At 43.9% G+C, this 24368-nt stretch overlaps 1 protein-coding gene across 2 annotated transcripts; it reads left to right on the top strand.

The window, feature by feature from the left end:
* The first annotated feature begins 787 nt into the window (after positions 1-787).
* On the top strand, positions 788-22443 carry MKRN1 (makorin ring finger protein 1). Of its 2 annotated transcripts, none has more exons than XM_072326513.1 (8): positions 788-1002; positions 7391-7519; positions 12013-12242; positions 18223-18449; positions 18930-19144; positions 19780-19890; positions 20351-20465; positions 20880-22443. In XM_072326513.1, the coding sequence occupies exons 1-8, from the start codon at positions 839-841 to the stop codon at positions 21090-21092; spliced, it is 1404 nt and encodes a 467-aa protein (XP_072182614.1). In that variant the 5' UTR covers positions 788-838; the 3' UTR covers positions 21093-22443. The 2 variants fall into 2 exon arrangements, with proteins under 2 accessions (XP_072182614.1, XP_072182613.1); XM_072326512.1 differs by having other exon boundaries at positions 20351-20489.
* Positions 22444-24368: the final 1925 nt, after the last annotated feature.

Genomic DNA, 24368 nt, shown 5'->3' with positions numbered 1-24368 from the left:
TTAGAACCTGCAGGTTTCAGAGATCAAATAGGGCCGCTCAAGCCGTTCTTTGATGGCACTCCAGGGCAGCAGTCAGGACCATGGTGAGCAGATGATGGGGAGGAGAAAGCCCCAGAGAACCGCTGGGGACAGCTTTTGCAAGAAACCATAGGGCCGTGCATGACGTGCTCCTCTGTTTGCCATGTGTTGCTGACTGCCTGCAGCAACCCAAAGCTCCCTGCTAGTACTTCCTCCTGCTGGCTTTGGGAGCAGGAGTTAATATTAAACTGGTTGCTGGGTGACATGGGAGAGGCCAGGGATACAGATCGCCATGGCACGTTCCTGCTGCCTGCCGGGAACTGCACCCTCAGGCCCCAGCCACTCCCAGGCCACTCTCATATGTGCCTGAATTGAAGTTGAATGTCACTTAAAGCAAAGCTACGCTTTTCTTTTGCAACAGTTTCCTTCCTGTCCCACCAAGGACACGGACCGCCTCCTCTCAAAGCTCTTCAGCCTTGTCTTGTGTAAAAAGGGACACGTAATGGAGGATGGGAAACCCGAACCAGGAATGTCCCAGCCGTTAGGAGGTGAGAAGGCTGCTAAGAGAAGCATTCATCGCGATAGGGAACCGGCTCGACCCGCCTCCGTGCCGCCCCTCCCCCCGGCGGCCGGCTGAGGGCCGCGCCGCACGGCGGGAACGTTCTGGAGCGAGCGGGCGTTCCCCGGCCCGCTCCGCCAATCGGAGCCTCCTCCGGGCAGAGGGGGCGGTCCTTCCCTTCGCCCCGCCCCGCCACCGCCCGGCCGGAAGGATGTGCTCCCGGAAGTTCCGGCGCCGTCGCCGTGTGTGGGATAAACAGTAATGGCTGAGGCGGTGGCTCTGGGAACAACGGCGGACGCCGCGGCGGGGGCGGTCCTGGGGCCGAGCGCCGCCGCGGGAGCGACGGGCACCATCTTCGGGCCCGCGGCCGTGCCGCCCCTCGCGCTGGGGCCGGGCGGCGGCTGGACCAAGCAGGTCACTTGCAGGTACGCGCTGCCCGCGGTGAGGGCGGGGGCGGCCGTCCTTCGGCCCCATCTCGCCGCGTTCCCCCGCTCCCCGCCCCGCATCCCACGCGGCCGTTCCTCGGGGCGCCGCGCCCCTCCCTGCTCTGTCTCACGTAGGCACCGCAGCGCCCCCCGCCCCACGCGTTCCTCATAAGCCTCTGAAGACGGACGGGGGCCGAGGGCGGCCTGGGGCAGCCCGCGCTGCGGGGCCGGGCCGGGCCCGCGGGCAGCGAGGTCGCCGCCGGGGCCCGTACTTCCGGCGCGGCCTTGCGCCGCCCTCTGGAGCCGGCCCTGCGCTGCGGCCCGCGCCCGCCTCGCCCTTGGGGACCGGGCCGCGCTGCACTCGGGGCCTGCCGGGCTCCGGAGTCACGGCGATCGCTGTGAAAGAGGCTGTAGGGTGCTGGGCGGCGGGCAGCCATCGAGTTCGAATCGGGCTCTCGGTGTCTTAATAGCACGGATGTTACTGAGGCCTTTCTCAGGACGCGGCCCGCCGTGACCTGTTTCCACAGCGCGAGGGGCGCCGCTGCCCACCTTCCAGCACGGGTTGCAGCGCTGCGTCATTTGGCGTCTGCATTTCCGATAAAGCTCCTGGAGACGAGCGTGCAGATCTTGCCGCATGTCGCAGCGCTGCCAGGGGGGCTATTTTTAAACCGGGACTGCAGGCTTAAAGGAGCAAAAAAGCAGTTCTTGCAAAGATAGAAGTAGAGGAGTTCCCGTGGCACAAATGGATGATCAAAGCCTGCGTTCAAGAAGCATCTCTTTTTTCTATTTATTTACTTATTTATTTTACATTCCATTTAACATAGCATGTTCCCCATCGAATGCTTTCCAAATCACTTACAAGGTATTCCTTTTCCTTTTGGAGAGGGGAGGAGGCTCTAGATTCTAACGTGAGATCTTTTGTGCACCGTTTCCCCTTAGTGCCAAGAGCGGCCCAGAGAGCCGGTGCTTGGCTCTCAGCAGCCTGCTGACTGCATCCCTTTGTGCTGCTGCGGGGGCCCTGCGGTGTCTGAGGCATCCCTGCTAACTCTTGAGTTCTGTTTGCATTGCCTCATGCACGGTTTACATGCTCATCTGGGAAACAACGTTTCTCGATTCTAAGTACTCTGCGTGCAAAGAGCTTTGGTCACGAATAGCCAGGTTAATGTTTGCTTCGAGGCCGTTAAGCACAGGGCGGAGATTAGGAAATGGCTGGGAATGGTGCTTAGCTCAGCTCTCCAGTCCGCTGCGAGGGCAGAGGTCAGTGCTCCCTCTGCTTGAGTTTGCTTTATGTTTCTGAAGACCGAAAAGCCTAATTAGAGGAAGTACGTTGATGAGCTGTATGTATTTGCTCAGGCACAGTGAATCGCTTGATTGCAGATGGTGACTGCAGAGTAGTGGAGCTGATCTGTGCCTGTACAGGGCAGTGAGCTTGTCAGACAAATATATTTATTTCAGAACGCTCAGGAAAGCTTAATCATCGCAAAAGAGCACATTCCTATGCTGTAATGTGAGCTTAAACAAAAATAAGATCTCGGCTTTCGACCTAATGAGTCTCTCCATTGTTCTTTTTGACTAATCCTCTTAGCTACCCCGGTGCTTGTTTGTTCCTTTGTTTGTTTGTTTTCAGCGGCCCCTTCCAGTTGCAGACAGCAGAGCTTTCCTCAGGCTTTGAAGTGAAATTAATGATTCAACCTAATCTTCTGGGACTGTGTAATAAGAATTCGTTTTTTCTAAGTGAAGTTGCAGTGGGGTGGAGTTCCTGTTCGCTTGTGAAGAGAATGCACTTATAGAATAAGTTTTGTTTTACCTTTGTCAGTGAGCTGGAGGATTTAACTGAGATGAAAGGGTTAAAAGCATTTCAGAATCGAGGTTTTTCTCACTGCAGTGTCTAGAATGGCTTCTGTTCTGAGTAATACTGCAGAGTTCCTTTCATCTGTAACTTTATCTGAATCATGTATGGGTAGCAGCAAACACTGCCTGGAAAACTTCAGACAAACAGGAGTATCTTCAATATGGATACTTGGCGTTTCAGGTTGGTGAAGGAATACAGCTGTATTACTGAAGTGGGGAAGTTGTAGAATTAGAGGGTGTTCTTGCTGCTTGTTTTGTCAGGGTGATGCCCTTGATTGGGTGATTGGTGTCTTGGAGCAAGAGATGCAGAGACTGAGAGGGAAGGGCTTTGATTTCTCCAAGACTCGTTGTTTTGCAATTGCTGCCCTTCTGCTTTTTCTGCCGGTCCAGTTTAGCGCTCAAAGTGGAAAACAAATTCATCTTGTTCCTCAGTAGGTTACGAGAACTTACTTCATATTCACATAATCTTTTCATTACTGATACATCTAAAATAAGAAATAGACCAGTAGTCCTTATCAAGTGTCTCTGTCCTGACTGTTTTAGGCAGACATACTGCTTCACTGAGCGGTGGTGTAGCTGATGCTCAAACCAAAGATAATGCTGCTAGCTCCAGATGATTGAGTTTTCCAGATCTCATGTAGCGGTACTTCAGCTCATCAAGTTGATTAAACAGATTGCATTCAGTAACTGAACAGAAACAAAACCCTTTAGCAGCTACGTGGTATGGTTTGAGAGTTTTCTGCTGTGCGTAACTTTAGTGTTCTTTCTGAGAATCTAGATCAGGTATTGTGTTGTTTTTATATTAAAGAGAATCTGAAGCACGTGGGTTGGCCTCCTTAATTTGGTGTAACAACGGCGATAAGGTGTGTTGGACAAGCCTCTTAAAAACCTGCACACGTTACCACTTTTTAGCAGCTCTCTTCTAGACACCTCCCACTATCTTCTTGCTGAAGAAGGTTATGGAAAGGGAAGGACAAGCAGGTAAATGCTATTAAGATCGCTTTTGTCTTTTCTCCATTTTTATAAGGTTGCTGACTCCTGTAGAATTTTGCCAGCTGCTCGTGGCTGAATATCCACGTGTTGTGCTAGAGCAGCATGCCTGGCCTTTGCTCAACTGCCTCCCTTGCCAGGAGCTCTCTGCCTCTATCACTCCTGAAGCAGCCAGCGGGTGCAGCTGGCTGTTCCTTCGAGGTTCCCATCTGTCAGCAATGGCAGAGCTGCTGTTCTTGTAGGAGACTCAGCTCTGTTGCTGGGTGTAACGTTCTCAATGAAACCAGTGGTTTAATAAACATATGCGGTTGACTGATAGCAGAGTGAAGTGGATCTGAAGGAAAGGACAAGCCACACCTGAAAAAGCAAACTCATTGCAACCTTCCAGAGCTGTGGGGAAGAGATCTTGCATAGCGATTTCACTAATAGGATTACACATGTGAGGACTCATATGAAGGAAATGATCTGAAAGCAGCTAGTACATGCTAAGGTTCTGGAACGCAGCAGTCTGTGTTTTCAACTCTTATTGTCTTTTTAATGAAGTCATAATACATGTTTTTGCTCTAGCTTATGGCAGGTAGTAGGAGTAATAACCTTCTGACAGTGGACAATAAAATCTTTAAAATGTAACATTTGAAGGCATTAAACTCTATGGCCCCAGCTGAATGCTTTCTCCATGCATTTCCAAAAAAAATGCCCACCAGGTTTTGGTTACATGATAGATGCTTTTTGGATGTACAAAGCCTGATTCCTGTGGCTTTTCTAAGTACCTCATGAAAGCCAGGATTTGCTGTTTTGGTTAAAGGATGCGTATTAGGTATTAGTTGCTATGTTTTTCAATACTAAATTGTCACTGCCTACAGTTAGTACCTCCTGGATGGGTTGTTCCATGTGTTGGTACCACATAACCTTGTACAGTCTTGCAGTGAACTGAATGGAGGGACATGCTATGATCTCAACCTGTGCAGCCTCGCTTTGTATTCCTATATCTGAATAGGAAAGCCAGAGCATTGCTGTGTGAAGATGCCCAGAGAGAATGCAATTATATGCTTATCCTGCTCCAGTTTATCTTTTTTCAGATCAGGTGATGCTTGTTCCCTGGGTGTTTGACAGAAAGCAAAGTTTGGATGTCCTGCATATCACTGAGTGAGGCAGGTAGCCTGTTCAGCTTTCAGTTTTTAGAATCCTTTTTCATATCATATCATAGTATCATAGTATTGTGCGAGTTGGAAGGGACCTTAGAGATCATCGAGTCCAACTCCTGGGATTCGAGCCCTCTGTGTAGCAGAGCGGCACTTCTACCCCCTGCTCCACAGCGGGGGATTCGAACCCAGGCCCCCTGGTGTTGCAAACGGGAATTCTACCGCTGCGCCACCGGAGGCACACCTTTATTATAAACAAGAGGCTGGTATTGCTAGGATGTAACATCACAATTAAACGTGTCTGTGAAGATGTTCTTTCACATTTTAATGTGTCAAGCCAAAAATAATGCATTCTGTGCTTTAACACATCTGGTTTTCAAGTGTGACCAAAGCACGTTTTAGCCCAATGTAGCAATTTCATGTGTAAAATGTTATTTTTTTTGTGGTGTTAGAGTAAAAACTTCCCTTCTTTGGGCAAGAGGTGGACTTGGTGCAATCCTTAGAGATTTTTCCCTCCCCTCACTTGAGTGATCTCATTGAATGGAGCTGAGCTTGCTGCATGGGCATGCAGTGCAAAAGTGATGGAAATTAAATTAAGCTCGTAAGTGCTTCAGGTTTTTTTTTCTTCCCCTTTACAACATACTGTCTTGATGCGACGCACTGTGTCTAGTTTCAGAATTCTAGAGGATCTGTGTTTACAAAGTAGCCTCTTGATGTAGGGTGGGAAAGGGCCTCGGACCTCCATTTCCCGTAAGTAACCAACAGTGGGAAAGCCTCATTCCAAGGCTTCACTATTTAGAGTAAGCTACGCTGACAAAGTGCTTCTCATCCAAAGTGCTCACTGTAGCTGTTGCCTTTCCTTTAGTTACTTATTTCAGCCCAGTGGCTGGAGTAGCAGGGTGGCTGTACACGGGTCTGAGCTGTGATCTGAGTTGCATTAAAAATAACCGCAGGGGCAGCAGGAGGAATGTCAGATTACATCTGAGCAGCTCCTTGATCTGAGTCAGCAGGTGGCTGTGAATCTGCGTGCCCTGACACATGGGGGAAGCAGCACTGTGCTGAAACAAGCAAAGGGTGGAGATAAATGTTCCTAGCTCGTTCTTCGGTAACTTAACAGCCTGAATTAATTTTGACCTGTTGGTGTAAATCTCATTCCTTAAAGGAATCCAGAAGTTCCGGTTAGGTTCTGGTTTCATGGGTCTGTGTGTTGCTAGTTTTTGGCTTTGAGGTGTGTTTGTGAATGGACGAGTGTGTTGTGGTGCTGTTTGTGTGCTTGTGGAGGAGAGCAGGATGAAATGAATTGCTCTTTGCAGTGAGGAATGCTGGCTGTGGAGAGTTCTGGTATAGTACCCAGTTCCCAGGGTGTGTGCTGGCATGGCGGTTGGTGCAGCCGCCTGGCAAACCTGACTAGAGTGCTTGTGTCCCTGGGGAGAATAGCCTGCAGAGTGTCATCTGGTCTTTTTATTATTTATTTCTGTGGAGGATCACGTTTCTTATCAGGTTTGCTGTGTAGCTGCAGTGTGCAGACAGGTGGTACCTTGAAAGCGTGAATTGCACCCTGACGGTTAGTGTCAGCTGGTGGCTTATAAAACCACTTCAGCTCTCCTGCTCTTACTAAGTATCTTGAGTGCACCGCTGGCTTTGCACATCCTCTGTCAGTCTTCTTCAGACTTGCTTCAAGTTACAGCTCTTCCTTGGTGTTGCACTACAAATGTAGCTTTGCTTTTGTAATTTGGTGAAGCGTTTGCTCTGATTTATGACTTCTTAACTACTTGTCCAGAAGCTGGTGCGGTTCAAAGATTTTGAGACCGTTTGTTTAGGAATATTGACTTCAAATGCTGCTCTGTGAAGAGCCATTCTCCTCTTAGTTGGTGCTGCAGAAGGTGATCCAGCTGTCCTTCCTGCTGGCTGACCTGCAAGGTGGCTGTACAGTCACCTCCTTGGAGGACCTGGTTCTGCTGGCTGTGTGGGTAGCAGTGCCCATGCAAAGCAGTGTGGAGCAGGGGGACAGACCTACTCCTTTCAGCAGCAGGATGAGCTTAAAAGGGTATAATGGGTTTCTGAATCTTTGCTCAAGCTGTATTTTATAGGCAGGCTAAGGGTTTGAGTGTAACCTGAGCCCTAACAATTTTTCTTGTGTGGTAGATGCTGATAATTAATTCAGAGTTTGTAACTTATTTCCTATCTGAGGGCCAGTGCTTCTTTCTGTAAGCTGAATTGTTGATAAGTAGTCCTTAAGGGAGATAAGTTGGTTAATACTTCTGCGCTGGTTAAGAGTTCTTTAATATGTTCAGTTACGGCTCTCATGTGAATTCAGCATACCTTGATTTACAAAACAACTTATCTTCCAAGAACTGTTTACAGCTTCAGTACTTCTTAATTCACAGTAATCGTCTATATTACAGGTATTTCATGCATGGAGTCTGCAAGGAAGGAGACAACTGTCGCTACTCTCATGACCTGTCCACTGGTCAGTCTGCCATGGTGTGCAGGTATTATCAGCGTGGATGCTGTGCTTACGGAGATCACTGCAGGTAAAGAGATGCTACTCTCTGTGCTGTAGGAGTAACTTCACTTGGAGTTCCTGGGTAGAGAGCTCAGAGAAGGGCAAAAGAAAAAATCCTTCTTGCATTGAAACTTCATAATTCTACAAAAATTAGTGCATTTCACCAATGGCTTTCTCTTACTAAAGAATGATAGTGTTTACTTTGTTTTGAGAACCAACAAGAAGAGGTGATGTAAAGAGAGAACCAGCCTTCAGAAAAACAGTGGTTGTCAAGGTGTGTTTTTGTTTGTGGTTTGTTTTGTTAATGGTATGAGTAGATGAAAGGAAATCTGGGCCTACGTTCAGACTAGCTGAACTGATGACTAACATTTGGTCAATTACATTAAAACAAGTATGATTTTTGTATTGCATCTCTCTTCAGAAATTGCTGTTCTGACAAACTGTCACTTTTGAAGCAGTAACTAGGCTGTTGTCATGTAGGTTTTTAAAATGCCTGTCCAAATCAGCCCTGTATTGAGAGGGCATAAATTAACCTATACTGTTGAAAAAGAGAAGAACAAAATGAAGGAATGAATAAAGGAAAGTAATGCTTTCCTAGCATAGCAAAGCTTTATAAAGGCTTAGGGTTCTTTTTTTGTCAATGAAGTTCTCTGTATTACAACTTACCAAGAGTTTTAAGACTGTATTTGCATCATGACCTCACGTGGTAGCTGTAGTTTGCTTTTCTTGCATGTTTAGTATATAGTAATAATGTATAAGAAAGATAATGGAAGATAAACCTCTAGCCTTCTGTATGTCTGCAAGTGCTACTTTCATGGTCATGTACATCAGTGGTCTCCAAACTTTTTGTTACTTGTATATAGAATAAAGAAAGTGAATCTTTCTAGTATGTGCCCCTAATGGATGTTTATTTGCTGATAAATTATACATTTATTTCTATTCATTACTAATCTACATTACTATTACATTACATCATAAAACATGGATAAAATAAATGAACAATTGCAGGGGTTGGAAGGGGCCTCAAGAGATCACTGAGTCCACTGCCCTGCCATGGTATGTACCCTACAATAGGTTGCACAGATGAGCGTCCAGATTGTCTTGAATATCTCTGCAATATGACTGCAACCTGAGTGCACTGTTCCCCTGGCAGAGAAGAATTTCTTCTGCATGTTAGAACAGAACTTCAAGTTTTAGGTCATCGTTGCTTGTCCTGTTGCTAACCACCACTGAGAGGAGCCTGGCCTCATTCATTTCCCTTCCACCTCCCTTTAGATATTAATAAACATTAATCAGATCCCCCTCTGAGTCTTCTTTTTCCCAGGCTGAACAGACCCAGGTTAATCAGCCTGTCCTCATATGGGAGGTGCTTCAGGCCCTTTATCATCTCTGTGGCCCCGCACTGGAATCCTTCTAGGAGATCTCTGTCTTTTTAGCATGGTGGAGCTCAGAACTGGACACCGCTCTCCAGATGTGGCTTCAGCAGGGAAGAGTAGAGGGGAAGGATCTTCACCCTTGACTGGCTGGCCACACTGTTTTCAATGTAATCAGAATACCATAGGCCTTCTTGGCCACAAGGGCAACATAACATTAGGTTAAGATAAAGATTAAAATATTTTTAAAACATTTATGAACTGTACAGAAAATGTTTTACTCTCACTAAAAATATAATTTTATGGAGAGTGCCGTAGTTCCATATACCTCATTATCTTTGGAAATGATCAGTTTAGCACTTTGATACAGCAATTGGAAGGTCAGGTTCCAAGTTCCCTCTGTGGATACTTGGACTTAATGGTTGTTACAAAGTTTTTAATGAATCTAAGGCCTACTGAAGCTCTTCTGTTTGAAGATTCTTAAATGTGCTACAAAACTGTTTCCAAGTTGTTTTTTTTCCAACATACAGATGCAAGAATATTTACAGGTAACACACCTGCCTTGTCTTTGACAATAAAATGGTCTCACCGTGGTAGTGTTTCCCAACAGCCATTTACAAACTGTGATCTCCACAGCACAAGCAATTAATTGTACTCCAAAAGCGTCCTTTCTACCCCAAAGGGACTAATTGTGCTTATTTGTTGAAAATGTTTACTGGGTAGCATACTGGTCACAGCTACCTCTCATCACAGAGTAGGTCAACAGATTTGCAGCACTTGTATTGTGAAAGAAAAACGTGCAACTCATCGTTAGAAATGTTAAGTGACTTAGCATGAAATAACCAGCAAACCAGCGTGTGGTACAAAAGGTTTTCCTCACCGTTCTTCTCATTGCAAAATACTGGAAAATTTCACTATTGGAATGTATTAGTTTTGTAGAGTTAACAGTACTCATGGCATGGTAGCGTTTTGTTCCAGCTTTATCTTTCCTATGAACGATGTGCAGTGAATGAATTTCACTTGTGCTATCCCTGCAGTCTTACCTGGGATTGCTTTGTTACAGTTAATGCAGCTCTACCTTCAGTGGTTAAACTCACCTAGCTTTTCCTGTAAAACATCATTTTTAATAGAGTAGTCACTTACTGTTGAGCATACATCTTCTCTAGTGTGTTTCCTTAGTGGCTCACAGAAATGCAGTTCATGTATTTCATTGTTGCAACATAATCTTGGAATGCCATAAGCTGAAGCATTATTAGTAACATATTTTCAGTCACCTCTATTGTGAACCTTGAACATTGTATAGTTTGTTCTAGTACTTGATTCTTTGAATCTTCAGCAGAGTTCTCTGTCTCCCAGCAGTATTCGCTGACCAAGAGAAGTACTTTTGTTTGTCCTGCCATCAGGAAAAACGAGTATTCTGATTTGTGTGTAGCTTTTTGTCAAAGAAAAAACAACTACAGAAGTTTGTCTTCATGTTCAGGATGCTTAGATCGAGTCCTGTCACTGCGATGGTTTCATACTGTCACTGTCAAATATCTCAAGACACAGTGTACGCTTAGGGCAAGAATCATTAACAATAGTGAATCTATTTCAAATCCTCCTCTCAGTAATTTTGATTGCATCCCTTTCCCTAACCCTGCACCCACCCCCAGAAATTCTTGTTAGAGCCGATTCTTCTAGTCTGAACTCTTCCTCAACCACATGACAAAGGTAAAAACAACTACAACCTAATCAGATCTGGTGTCGTATCGTTGTTTTGTGTTCACATAATTGGGATTCTCTTAAACCCACAATTACTTTGCAGAAATCTTTTTTAATCTCTTGTTTGTTTTGTGAAAGTTTAACTTAAAACTGGATAATGTAATCTGGGACTCTTGTCTAGTAAGGCAAATGTGAGCTGCAATATCAATGCACTAAAAGTGAACAAGCAAGGGCACTGCTGTTAGTCCCTCCACATTGTGGCACACCTGCTCTTCCTTCAGGACACCTTATGTACTGTGTGTAACAGGGTATCCTTTGACATACAAACTGAGTAAGAGCACCAACCTTGGTTCATACATTTTACATCAAAAGCTTGAGTTCTTTATTATAATTTTAGATTTAAAGAATTCCTAGCATTTTCTTCCTGAGTTCTGGTGGATTGTCTTGTGTAATGCCTGGGGTGGACGTGCTTTGCTTTGGAAACCACTCACAAAGAGGACTGGAGGCTTGCCTTTTAATTTGTGCTTCATAGCTTCACTGAGATTTTAGAGCTGACATTTGGTTGGGTGTATTTCTTCAATATTCAAGAGCTGCAATGCTTAATTGTTTTCAACCTGACACAAGGCAAGTGAATCACAGTTGCTTAAAGGTTTTATATAATCTCCAAGAATTCCTTCTTTTCATCCTTGAAATTAGTCAGCAGATATCTAAGACTTTGTGGGGGAAAATGGATTATGTCTCTTTGTGTACTGGCTGCTGGAAGGCAGATTTTTGAGAGAAATGGCACTTATCTGTTGTTTGTGGGTGGTAGAGATCAAAGTGTTCTGAGCATCATTTTCCACAGAAAATTGAAGAAGGTGTTAGAAATAATTACTGAAGCCAACATAACATCTGATTGAGGCAAAGCGCCTCATGGAGGTCAGTTTAGGTCACGTTGTCTGGGCCACTGGCCACTCAAGTTTTGAGTATCTGCAAGATCAAAGGTTGTGTAGCTTTTCTGGGCAACCACTTCAGCATTTAACTGATTTCATGGTAAACTTACAGTAATTTTTAAACTTTTAAACTTATTTATTAGCTTTTAACCTATCACTACATCTCTGAGAAGAGTGGCTCCCTCTTTTCTTTCTGTGCCTTCCCATTGAACAGTTGAGGACAGCAATATCTGTCTTTAGTCTCTTCGAAGCTAAATGAACTCACTTCATTCAGCAATACTGCACATCTATAGTAGATAATGAGCAATTTGGGATGTAGTCCAAGTTCAGTGCTGACATGTTATACAGGTGGACTCAATTCTCTTGAAGGGTCATCTGGCATTTTCTTCCAGGCCTCTCCTAGATCTTCACTATAGTGTGTTAACATCCAAATTGGTTTGCTTCCAATTTTTCAGGCAGCTTTGTGGGGGAGTTTTCTTGTGAGGAGTTGACATTATGTTTTTTAAACTTGTTAGATATGAACACACCAAGCCGCTGATGCAGGAAGAAGAAGAGACTACTGTGAATCCAGCTGCAAAACCTTATCCCTCGGTATCCTCAGACCTCGCATCACTCCCTGAAACTGTTGAAGAAGATATTATTGAGATAGAAGATGAAAATATAGATCTGGCAGCTGCTGGAGTAGGTGCCGAAGACTGGGTGAATGCTGTAGAGTTTGTTCCTGGGCAGCCATACTGTGGACGTGGTAAGTTGATCATGGGGTAATGGTAAATTTCTCTCAAGGGTCAATGGTTTCTGTATAGTGCATTTATTTTAAGGCTTCTGGTTGAGTTGAGTACAGCTGTCCATATGTATGAATCACTTCAGCTGTTCTGTTGTTAAGTTCTACTTGATTTTTTCTGGCATGAATAGTAGGATCATTTCAAATCCGTTCTTACTGCTGTATCTGTGTTCTAAAACCAGGTATATGTAAAGAGGTAAATTCTGTGAGTACTGTGAAAGATGTCTAGTGGAGGTGCAGATTCCTGTCAGATGACTTCTAACCAAGTACTTGCTTTCATGACTCCCATAGCAATTCAGACCAGAAACTGAAGATCATTTATTGTAGTTACTTTTCTGAGACTGGATTTTATAGTACTTTGATGGCTCATGAGGAGAATGAGATTGCAAAAGCTCACAGTATGGGCCCAGACAGTTTAAGTATGCCATACCTAGAATTTACTTTCCTTGTAGAAAGGTTTCACAAAGATGTCAAATTCAGGCAAAAAGTGGGTGCATGTGTTTAGTCTAATCTCTAATATCAGGCTCTCTAAAACTAAGTATGTATAATCAAATAATGATTGAATCAAAACCTGGTATTTTATGCCCAGTATAAAGTTTGTTACATAGTTCTCAGATTATACTACTTAGCAGTATTTGTCTTTTGCTATTAGACAGGACATTCTGCTAGTGCAAATGATTCTGATTTGGGACTAAATGTTGTATCTTGACAGTGAGCTCAGCAAACAAAATAGTGACAATTCGTCAGATACTCAATTCTTAGGTACAGATGCACCACATTTCCATGCTATTCCACTGCTACTGCTGCCAGATGTTCTGGAGTAACTGGAGGTAGTAGAATGGCAGAGATATAAGCAACACTGAATTGCGTTGCTCTTTCCTGCCGTGATGAGAATAAAAGATAATAATTCAACAGGGATGGACCTACAAGAATCTAGTCCAGCTGCCTGACCATTTCGGGGCTAGACAGAGTGTGCTCAGCTTCTCTTCACAGAATGTGCCTTCCAGCCCTTTTGCTAGGTTTGGTGCCCTCCTCTGGATGCATTCAAGTATCTTAACATCCTTTTTATATTGTGGAGCCCCAAACTGCACTCAGTATTTGAGGTGGTGCTGCACCAATAGTGAATGCATTGGGAAACTGTTTTTTTTTTGACTGGCTGGTTATGAAGGCACTCCAAAGTGCAGTTTGCCTTCTTGACTACCAGATGTATGTGCTTGTTAAGGATTGTTCCAATGCATAAGTAAGTGTATGAATTGAAGATAATTAACTGGTCTGCACTGGGTTACTTTCCTTCAGTATCTTTAGAACTTCAGGTATCTGACATCTGTCTTGCATCGGTTTTTCCTAACTGAAGATTCATTAGGGCATAGATCTTTTCTCTAGAATTGTGGAGGTCTGAAGTCTGTTGCATCAAGTTCAGATATACAGAAGAGAATCTTCCTGTGTATATCTCCTTGGGATTTTCAGGAAGGTGGTCTGGAGGAACGTGGAGCTGGAGTCAAAGAAGGGGAAAAAAAAGTGGAACTCAAATATTCAGGAATGTTGCTTAGGTATTTTTTGTAAAGATTTTAGTCTGAAAACATCAAAAAAAGGGTTGTAGATACTCTTGTCCAGCTTCACATTAATTGCTATCGTATGTCTGTGTTTTGAGAGGTATCTGCTTATAATTTCTACAGAGAATCATAGAATGGTTTGGGTTGGGAGGGACCTTAAAGCTCGTGCAATCCCAACCTCCTGACATGGGCAGGGCTACCACCCAGCAGCTCAGGCTGCCCAGGGCCCCGTCCAGCCTGGCCTTGGACGTCTCCAGGGATGGTGTATCCACAAGGGCTGATTAGGAGGTGAGTTTACCCTTTAAGACCACAGGTTAGAGTTAGATTCTGCTTTGTAGCTGGTCTAAGGCTTAAAAACTTTCTTAAATTACGATACTGCAGAGTTTAAGGATTGTTTGGAAGCGCTTATGTTCAGAAGTCTTGTTGGTGTTTGAAGTGTAATGCTCCTGGTAGTCAGACTGAATTCTTGGTTTTCTTTATTTTCTGAGGCAAGAAACACATGCTTTAAAACAATTCTTTCCCAATTCAGATTCTGTGTATCGAATTCCTGCAGAATGAGGACATACTTGCTGTCTTTCACTGTAGAGAAACTTTTAAATGATGGACCTGCCAGCAGGAAGGAGTGTCATAGTTTTATTGAAAGTGTCTCCTAGTAGGATATTCTAATCAAGTATATACCTGTCCTACTACATAAATTGAAGACTGGAAAATTTTGTGTGGAAAATACTTTGTTAAACTATTTGGGTTGGATTTAAGTAGACCAGAGTGCTTTTGTTCTGTATGCCCTATCAGGGGAAACAAAAGTAATTGGAATAATCCTACTAAGAATCTGATGTAGTCTGAAGCTGGAGAGTGCAAGCTCTTGAAAGCAAATGCTACTTACTTCATGGGCACAGCTTCATCTTGACAGAGTAGATAATATCTTAATGCCTTAATTGAGTTTTTCAGAACTTGAGAGATATTCCTCAGCTTAGAAATTCTGTGATCATCCACTTTAGTAGGAGCTAGTAGCCTCATTATTTTCCATACATTTGGGCTCTAAAAAAGTGGCATGATTAGAGTGTTCTAAAACTTAGCAAGCTTGCAACTTCTGTGTAGCTCTTCAGTATGAACGGGAGGATCTGTTGAATGGAACTGCTGGCAGAGGTAGTGACATTGCACTTCTCAGTGCAGCTGTTTCTTGGCTCAGTTTTCAGTTTGGCATAGCTATGGTCTGGTTCTGTGAGCTGAAGATCTCTTTGCAGCTCAAGCATCAGATGTGCTCTTAGCATTGTTCAGTTTGGTCCAAAACTTACCCGGTTCATATATTGAGCTTGTTGCATCATGAGAGCTGAAGTGTGAGAAGTAGGAGTTGTTTGTAGAGAGGCTGCTTTCAAAACTGCACTCCATTACGTGCTAAAGCACTGAAGTGGGACTTGCATGTAGTATTACTCTGAGTTTTGAAACCGGCATGAGTGTTGAAAGTAGGTTGCATGCAAGGCAATGGGATGCTTTGTTTCCTTTGTACCATAGTCATAACTTAATCCCCAGAATGATTTAGTCACCCATCTTGGCTGTGAAATGAAACTAGATGATTTTGCAGGTCCTTTCCAAGCAAAATGGAGAATGGGAAGATAGCTTTCTTGGGGTCTAACCTACTGAAGAGTAGTGGCTCTGAAAATAGTGGGCAGAATCATAGAAAATAAATATGACTCTCTGAGGAGTGTTGGATGTGGAACTGCTGAGACAGTAACTTCTAAGTTTCTCTAATTCGACTTTCAAAGATAGAGCAAAACAGTGCAGTAGGTTCAAGAGTTACACATCCACATTCAAGAGTTACACGTGTAGGGCTTCAGATTGTGGAAAAGGTAAGGAAAAAGAAACTGATTTCATTTTCATAGAAATACAGCTGTAGCTGAGAGGAAGTGCTGGGGTAGCATGGAGGACTGAGACTAAAAAATCAGGTCACTTTCAGCATGTTTTCCCCCTCCTATAATGTCATGCTGTTAAAGTGCCTGAAGTCATTATTAAAGGTTGCCATTCATGGAGCTGTATCACCTGTCTCAACCTCTAGATGACAAGAACTGGCTGTGCTTTGGACACAAGGATGGTAGTAGTGTGGATTTAGCTAGAATTTACTAGCTACACTCTGTATTCTGCTTGTTGCTTTTAGTGGCAGTGGTGGTGTTGTGTTCTTTGCTGTTGCTGTTTAAATAAATCAGTATATTCATTTTTGCCAAGGTTTGGAGCTCTGCTCTCTCCTTTAGTGGCCCAGCGTAGAAAATGGATGGGATTGTGAGTCAGTCTTTGGGGGATAAGACTTTAGAACCTTCTCGAAAGAACCTCAGCTAAGAAGCTCTTTGTCAAAACTTTATCAAGGAAAGGTTTTATAAAGGACATCCTTCAGAGGAATACAGGTGATTCTGGAAACTTTCTCCATTAAGAAAAGCTTCAAGTGTGCCTCTGCTTCAAAGTATACATTTTCCAGGGATATAGGATTGCCTTGAGCAAAAGATTATCTTGCCAGCCCCATTTCAAAGAGGTACCGTATCAGTAGGTTCCTTTGAAACTCAGCTGCATTTCTCTGGTTAGTAGACTTCCATCTGTGAATCCTGTGACCTACTAAACTCTCCCTCCTCAGAAAGTTAAAAATGATAATAAAAAAGTCTTAACGGCATGAAGAAAAAGCACTGGCAGAAATGACAGCCGAGGGAATGGAAACAGCCCGGTACTTGTGATTTTCTTTGTTGTTGTTGCTGTTGTTTGAGGAGACCGTGGTACTTCACAGGAGTACAAAATTTCGTATTATGTTCAGCTGGATGGAAAACTAAGTAGGTCTAAGTAAACGGGTACTCGAGTTAGCACCAAAGAAGAGCAACGAGAACTCATAGGGAAGAGGAGGTAATGAAGTTTAATTCATTTTTAGTTTGGAAACCTCTGAAAATCAGGAGGTTAATTGTTGACTTGTTACTTAATCGATTACTTCTGAAAAGTATCTGAGAGCAGTGTGAGTGACCTCTGAAGTCAGATGGTTGTTCACAAGTGGGAACGAACAGGAAGCATCTTGAACTTTTGAGTGCTCATTTTTTCCTGCTTTAACTATTCAGATTTGCCTTCTCCCCTGAAACTGCGAGCTTTCTAGCACATCTAGCACATGCTTTTTCTTTGGATCTCTAAAGGCCATTGGGCTGTTAGATGATTGTTGTGCATCTTTGCTTCACGGGAATAAAAACTGTGTGCAGACCCTGATTCTTTTTTGAGAAGGTCTTTTCTTTTACAGTTCCAAGCACCCTTTTAGTTGTATTTACTTGCTTCTCCAAATCTAGTGCTCAAAGGATTTATAAAGTTCCGCTTTCTTACGGCACAAATGACTTCTCACTCCTCTATCAGCTACTGGTTATGCAAATGAAATGCTGTTCTTCCTTGTGCACGTTCTGGACGTAGCATTACTTTGTCATCCTCCTGTATTTAGTGCATCTTCCAGCGACTGCTTTTGTCTCGTAACAGGATCACCCCGCTTGATGTCACAGCCTCAAAAGGCTGTTTGGCTTGTGGTGGCACAGACGAGCGCATTTACAGGAGAAACAGAAGTCTTAAGCAGAGCCTATCTAAGTAGGAAAGAGAAGCTGTACAGATTTCAGTTCAGTTTAGGATTAGGCGGGGGGATTTTTTTAGTGGGATTTCTTTTTGCAAAGCTGGTAGCTAGTCTAGAATGAAGTGAGGATACCCTAAAGCTGACAGATTTTCTTACCGCTAGGATTGCTCTCTTGATAAGGGCAGATTGGATATCTGTTTCGGATGGGTTTTATTTACTTTATTTGCAAATATCTAGAGTAGACAGAGAGCCACATGGAGCTGTGGTCAACAACACACCAATTAACCTGCTTTTGAGAAACTGCTGGTGTAGTGTTTCTGTACTGGCATTTCTTTATGCTGGATACACCACTATAGCTTCAGTGATGTAATTGCAGTGGGGAAAACTGAGAATCGATTCCAGCTGGACCAGAACCGATTCTCAAAGCAGTGAGAGATTTTTAAACTTACTTAATTGTTGCTGAACCATAGTTAGCATAAAAATGTAGTTAGTGAGACTTTCTAGCGAAGGCTGAGCCTGTAAATGGATTTTGCTCTGACCACTGAAGCCTTTATAGCTTTAGTCTTGTCTGAATTGAAAGATGAACAAATTACATTAGAAACTGATATTGCTTTCTTGAGTCAGAAAATAACTTAGTTCAGATTGAGGGTATGTGGAACTTGGACTGAAGTGAGCCTTGCTTTTCTTCTACTCCATTTGGATAGCTTGAGCAGGGTCACCCAAAGAGTTTGTGTTTTTTTTTTAACTTCTTTTGTTAAATCTACCTTCTTGCTCTAAATGTGAATGTTTTGCTTACCATCCTTAATTTTGTACCCAGCTGCCCCTTCCTGCACTGAAGTACCCTTGGAGGAAATGGTGATTGAGGAAGAATATGAAAAGCAGGAAGCAGATGTGGAAATGAAGAAGCAGCTGTGCCCTTATGCTGCGGTGGGAGAATGTCGTTATGGAGAAAACTGCGTGTATATCCATGGGGATGTCTGTGATATGTGTGGACTGCAGGTCTTGCATCCAATTGATGCTGCACAGAGATCCCAGCACATAAAGGTAAGCAGACAGCTGTCTGGTGTTAAATAGCTCCAAGTTATTGCTTCCTAGCTCCCTGCAGTCACTTGTCATTTATTCCCTTTTATTTGAAGGTGCATGCGGGTTGGGCAGTGAATGAAATTCCTGTTGTAAACCAGCCTGTTTCCTGTCAGTGCCGTATTCAAAAGCAGCTGGGCTTCCTTATCTGTGCTGGGAGAGCAGTCTGTGTGAAGATACTAAAGCTTTGTTCTTAGCCTAGTAAAACTGGATGGTCTTCCAGATTGCCTTTCTGATGTTTAAAGCAATGTCTGAAGAAAGGAATTTGAACTCTGAATTGATTGTTTCCCACTGTCTAAGCAGCACTCTTTGGGGATAAAGACTGCAGCTTAATCATTTTCCATTCCTTATGTAAAACAGTGAAGTGAAACCGAGCTTAAAAACCTGTTTGGATTTCAGCAGGTGACCAGTTGTCTCTGCAGTTGTTTTCTCTCTCCTTTCCAGTCTTGCATTGAAGCTCATGAGAAGGACATGGAGCTTTCATTTGCCGTCCAGCGTAGTAAAGACATGGTGTGTGGGATATGCATGGAGGTGGTGTATGAAAAAGCTAATCCTAGTGAGCGCCGCTTTGGGATCCTCTCCAACTGCAACCACACTTACTGTCTCAAGTGCATCCGCAAGTGGAGGAGTGCTAAACAGTTTGAGAGCAAGATTATAAAGTGAGACACTTTTCCAGTTTAACTGTTCTTTGTTACTGTGGAAGAATTTAGTAACTTCAGTTTGGAAGTGAAGTAATTATTAGGGATAATGTTTACACCCTGATTTGGTTAATGTGGATTAAGTTCGCAAAACTCACTTCGCAGTAGGAAGCGACTTTCACTTACTTAGTTAGCATGTTGTCTGATGGTTACTGTTTATGCCTTGGACACCCAGCCAGAAATCTGATAACAGATTAACCAGTTCAGTATGTATGCTGCTTAGTTCTTAGCTGCCCCAGTGCATTAATCACTTGGCACACCATTTCTCCATTTAAAGGCTGCTCTTAAATAAATAAGAATCCAGTCAAATATATATTTAGAAATCAAACCAAAATAAATTTATTGAATTCTAAAGAAAAAGGAGTCTGTGTGTTTTTTTAAGGTTTGATACAGACTGACCGGCTGCCTTTAACATTGAGTTCTTGATGTCATTGAGCTTAGGTTACCTTTGTGTTTAAGACAGAATATAGCCTGAAAAGCACATATAGCAAGTGGGTTTAAAATGTCTTTAAAGGTGGATATGTGCCATGACTTGTTACATAGGTGGGAGCACCCTGTAATGTGGATTCTTACAGCAAGGTCTGTTCATTCCCCAGGTCCTGCCCAGAGTGTCGGATCACATCTAATTTTGTCATTCCAAGTGAGTACTGGGTGGAGGAGAAGGAAGAGAAGCAGAAACTCATTCAAAAATACAAGGAGGCAATGAGGTATGAGCACTGCAGCTTTTTCTTAAGCTGTGAGGCTGGAGAAGTTACACACACCTGGAGAAGAAGGGTATCGGTGTAAAGCTTTTCCCTTTCCAGTCCCATGTGTGATGTACATCCTTGCCTTCCCACCCACAGATGCATGCAACCACACAGTCACTGAGCTGCTCCTTTGTACTTTGACCTCAGTCTTCCCCTTAGCACTCTGAACACTGGTGGCCTAGTCATTATGTAATACAAACTTGTGCTCTGGAAGCCATCAGTGTCCCCATGCATGCATCAGCCCACACACATCTTGGGTATGAACACTGTGTAATGCATCACTTCTTCGCATAGGCATTGTACTGACAAAGTGCCTTCATCTTCAAATGGTACTTGAGATTCTCTTGGACTGTAGGTAAATGCAATTCCGAAGTCTAGTTGGGTCTGCTGTGAGTAAGGGTTGCAATGTTTTCCTTTCCAGCAACAAGCCATGCAGGTATTTTGATGAAGGCCGTGGGAGCTGTCCGTTTGGAGGGAACTGTTTTTACAAACATGCCTATCCTGATGGCCGCCAAGAGGAGCCACAGAGACCCAAAGTGGGTACAGCAAGTAGATACCGGGTTAGTGCTAGCTTTTGTCCTTTCTGTACAGAGCGTGCACGAAAGGGATGTGCTTTAAATCAGCTGCCTTGAGGGTAGGGGAACTTCGTTTTTTCTAACTTCTGACAGTTCTGTATAGCAGTGAATTTGAAGGAGAGGGTGGTCTAAATTTTGTGAGAGATGGGAGCAAAGATGGAAGGAGTGAATTTGTCGAACTTTTATACCGACATACTGAGATGAAACATTGGGCAGCATTAATAAGAGCGTGTGAGGGTAAGTTCTACTGGAGGTCGGTGTCTCCCTGAAAGAGAAGCACAGAAAGTACATGGGAGCTAAACCTTGTTAGCTTGTGGGGAGGCTCTTGCCTTGCACGCTTGATCACCTGGGTGAACGCTCATGTTCTGCTTGCAGGCCCAGCGGAGGAATCGGTTCTGGGAGTTCATTGAGGAGCGAGAGAATGGTGACCCATTTGAGACCGATGAGGACGAAGTGGTGACCTTTGAGCTCGGTGAGATGTTGCTCATGCTGTTGGCAGCAGGAGGTGATGATGAGCTAACGGATTCCGAGGACGAGTGGGACTTGTTTCACGATGAGCTGGAAGATTATTATGACCTGGATCTATAGCACCTGACAGTGGAGTGTGGACTGTCGTCTTGGCTTCAGGCAGTAGCTATTACTTACCTGTGGTGTTGTGGCAGTGCCTGTGTTTCTCCTAGGCAGGCCTATCAATTCCAGGTGCTGTTGTAATAACTTTTACCCAGGGTCTGTCTCCTCCCATCCTTTCCCACCCCAAGAGTGTTGTTTTTCCTCTGTTTAAACAAATAACAAGAAATCTTTAAAATCTTAGTTTTTGTAAAAATGAATTTAACTGTCAAACAGTTAGCTTAGATTTGTTGCTTCATCTATGTACCCAACAGAGCTCACCCAGTTCCAGGGTTAAAGTGTTTACAGGACTTCCACACTCATTTTGAAGAGCCCAGATACAAAAATGAGCAGTGGCCATGCAGTGGGGATGTACATTGGCTGATGGCCTCTTTTCTGTCTCTGTATCGATATTTCTGACGTCAGGCCAGATACAAATAATCCTTTTCTGGCATCAGCTCCGTTCCAGCCCCCTCATGTACACATCTTCATTTGTGATTTTTGGACTCTTGTTTACTTGCACATTACTATTACTACTGTGTAACCAGAACCAGGTGTGAATGTTCCGGGTTTTTACTGTGTCTAGCATGAAAGGATAATGTCTTAGTGAAAGGAGAACTTTCTATGTGTATATACAGATAAATGTAGAGTTGGACCTCGAGGATGGGGAGACTCTGTGTAAGTTAAGTAACATGACCACCTTTCATCCCCCTCTTGGTGCATGAAGTCTAGCCTCCATTTGGACACGAAACTGGTTTAGTGGTCTCAGCTCAGTCTGTGGCAACGATCTGTCATGTGCAACTCCCTCATACACCAGCTCTCTTTCATGTGTTCCGTTCGGGTTGTGCAGGAGCAGAAGTCCGGTTAGCCGAGTGGGGTCAGAGGAACACGAGAGGCCCCTTCAGCTGTATTGCTCTTTCAGTTTTAGAACTTGGTGCGACCACGTAAGCCACGAGCTTTGCTAGGAAATCTCTGTGCCTCTCAGCTGGTTCAAGGTACGTGTGCCTTTCAGCATCTGAGTTGGGCAGGTTGCCTGGTCAAGCTGTTCAGCTTACGCGAGTTACTGCTTAGGAAGTCGGTCATGCAGTTTCTGGCTGTAATTTGCATTGAGAAATTACATTGCCACCAAAGCTCCAGTACAGGAATTTTAACCTTGCATTACATTATTGCTGTTTGTTTTTTTTTATTGACTTGTGGATGCCCCGTGATCTGTTTTCCTGCTGCTCTTGTCCCCTAGACTGCCTCTCCTTTCACTTTTAATTGGAATGAGAAATTGTTCCGAGGTCTATAATGTAATGTTTTGCAGCTGCCTTTTGTAAGAAGCACTTTTCCCAAATAAAAAAATACAAAAAAATGAAAAAAACAAAAACCCCAAAAAATCAAGTGAGGTCTGTGTGTTCTTTTATGTTTGAAGCCTCTGTATTTTTTATTGGGGCGGGGGAGGGAGGGAGGGAGGGCGTTTGTGTTGTACAAAAGCATTTGTTGTTGCTCGGCTCCTTGCAGAATCATGTCACGCTGAAATGAAGTTTGAACTTTATTATAACCTTTCCAACAAAGGTTTTGTGATGGAAGGAACACATTCTGAACGGACAGCTGAGATGGCTGAGCTGCTGAAGGAACACCTGCAGCTGGTACTGGGAGCAGAAGTGGCTCCCTCAGAAATAATTTCTATGCTGTGCTACTATTTCTGTTTGTCCCCAACAAAATCGACTGCGGTATCTTTCTATTAAGTTTCCTGTCGTAATGCTGTCTGGAAAGCAAGCCTAAGCATTGCTACAGGCTGCTTTCTGGGAATCCGTGTGCTTCTTTAATGCCATGTGTGTATAGCAAGAAAGAAGCATTCTTCTACAAAAGTGCATGAAGATGGAAGTAAAATACTAGAAGCGTATTTGGCCTTGCTCAGGAATATGACTGGGAAAAGAAGAGCTGAGCAGTGTAAAACCATTGCCAGATCTTTTTCCAGAGGCAAGCAGCAGAGGGAGAAATGCAGATGTCAGTGAAATGGAGCTAGTGAGAACCAGAGAAAAAATAGGGCTGTGGAATAGAAGGCGGCTTCCACACAGTGAAGGTAGGTTGCTATCTTCCTACTGAAGAGCTGTGTTCAAAGCGTAACAAAGATGTGACCCGTTGGGATGGAGAATGGTAACGGACTTACAAGCTTGTTGGTCAGTTTTCCTTCCGAAGGGCTCAGAAGTAGCATGCTCTGCTTCTGGTTTGGGTGCGTTCATGGCACAGTGTTAGGTGCTGCTGCTGCTAAGCCTTGCTTTGTGTGATTTTGGGCAAGTTGGGAGTACCTGAGTAAGTGATTTAATGAGGAGGTGGGTCTGTCCACTTGCAAGTGACTGGTGTAGTCCAGCTCATCGCAGCGAGGTGTTTTGGTTGTTCTTTTGCTTTGAAGCATGATGCGGTTCTTGTTCTGCAAGTAGAGGAATTGCCTGTATTTGCCATCGAGCAGCACTGTGTGCTGATTCCTGCATGAACCCAGCTGTTGGTGGCCTGTCCTGAAGTGCTGTTGTACTATAATTCCCTGCCACCCTACCAAGGGGAACAACTGACAAGCGTGGGGCCTTGGAGGTGAGTGAAGAAAGTTGGTAGGCTGCTGTGGTTTTCCTCTGGAAGAACAAATAAATTCATGACAACGAAGATCAACTTTTAATGCGCAAACAGGGAGAGTAAAACTGAAAAGGAAAACGTAGTACAGAGTAAGTCAGATTCCTGAGATACAGAAACTGAGGAGTTTGGGAGGACAATAAGAGTATTCACAGCAGCGTTGGGATGGTGAGGAGGGTTGATGGAAATTTGGAGTCTTTCTACAAAGACTCCATTTCAAAACCAAAATATTCAGGGGGAGAAAAAGATGCGTGCTGTCATTGGCAGCGCCTTCCTTCAGTCCCTGTGCAGGAATATCTACTTCTGATTGCGTCTGAAGTTTTGCACGGGGTGGTAATTGGGAAATAAGCATTTGTTTGCATGTTCTCCTTGGTCTAATGGCAATTGTAAAAGCAAAGGGCACTTCTGAACAGCTGAACTGCTGCTCAGTTCATCAGGGCCTCTGCTTCTTTACAGTCCTTATAAGCGCTGTTCTTTCCTGATTGCAACAATGCATATTGTTATCTTGCTGCTGGGAGGCCTGCTTCATTTAAGGAAATGCATAGTAACTACTTCCTGTTACGGGAGGCACAACATGAATTTCTGTTTGGAGCATGGCTTGAGGTACAGAGCGTCTCCTGTTTAATGGGACTTGTCTATACAGCATTA

This window comes from Excalfactoria chinensis, chromosome 1, assembly GCF_039878825.1.
Source record: "Excalfactoria chinensis isolate bCotChi1 chromosome 1, bCotChi1.hap2, whole genome shotgun sequence".
NCBI classification, from domain to species: Eukaryota; Metazoa; Chordata; class Aves; order Galliformes; family Phasianidae; genus Excalfactoria; species Excalfactoria chinensis.
This window is presented reverse-complemented; position numbering and strand designations above follow the sequence as displayed.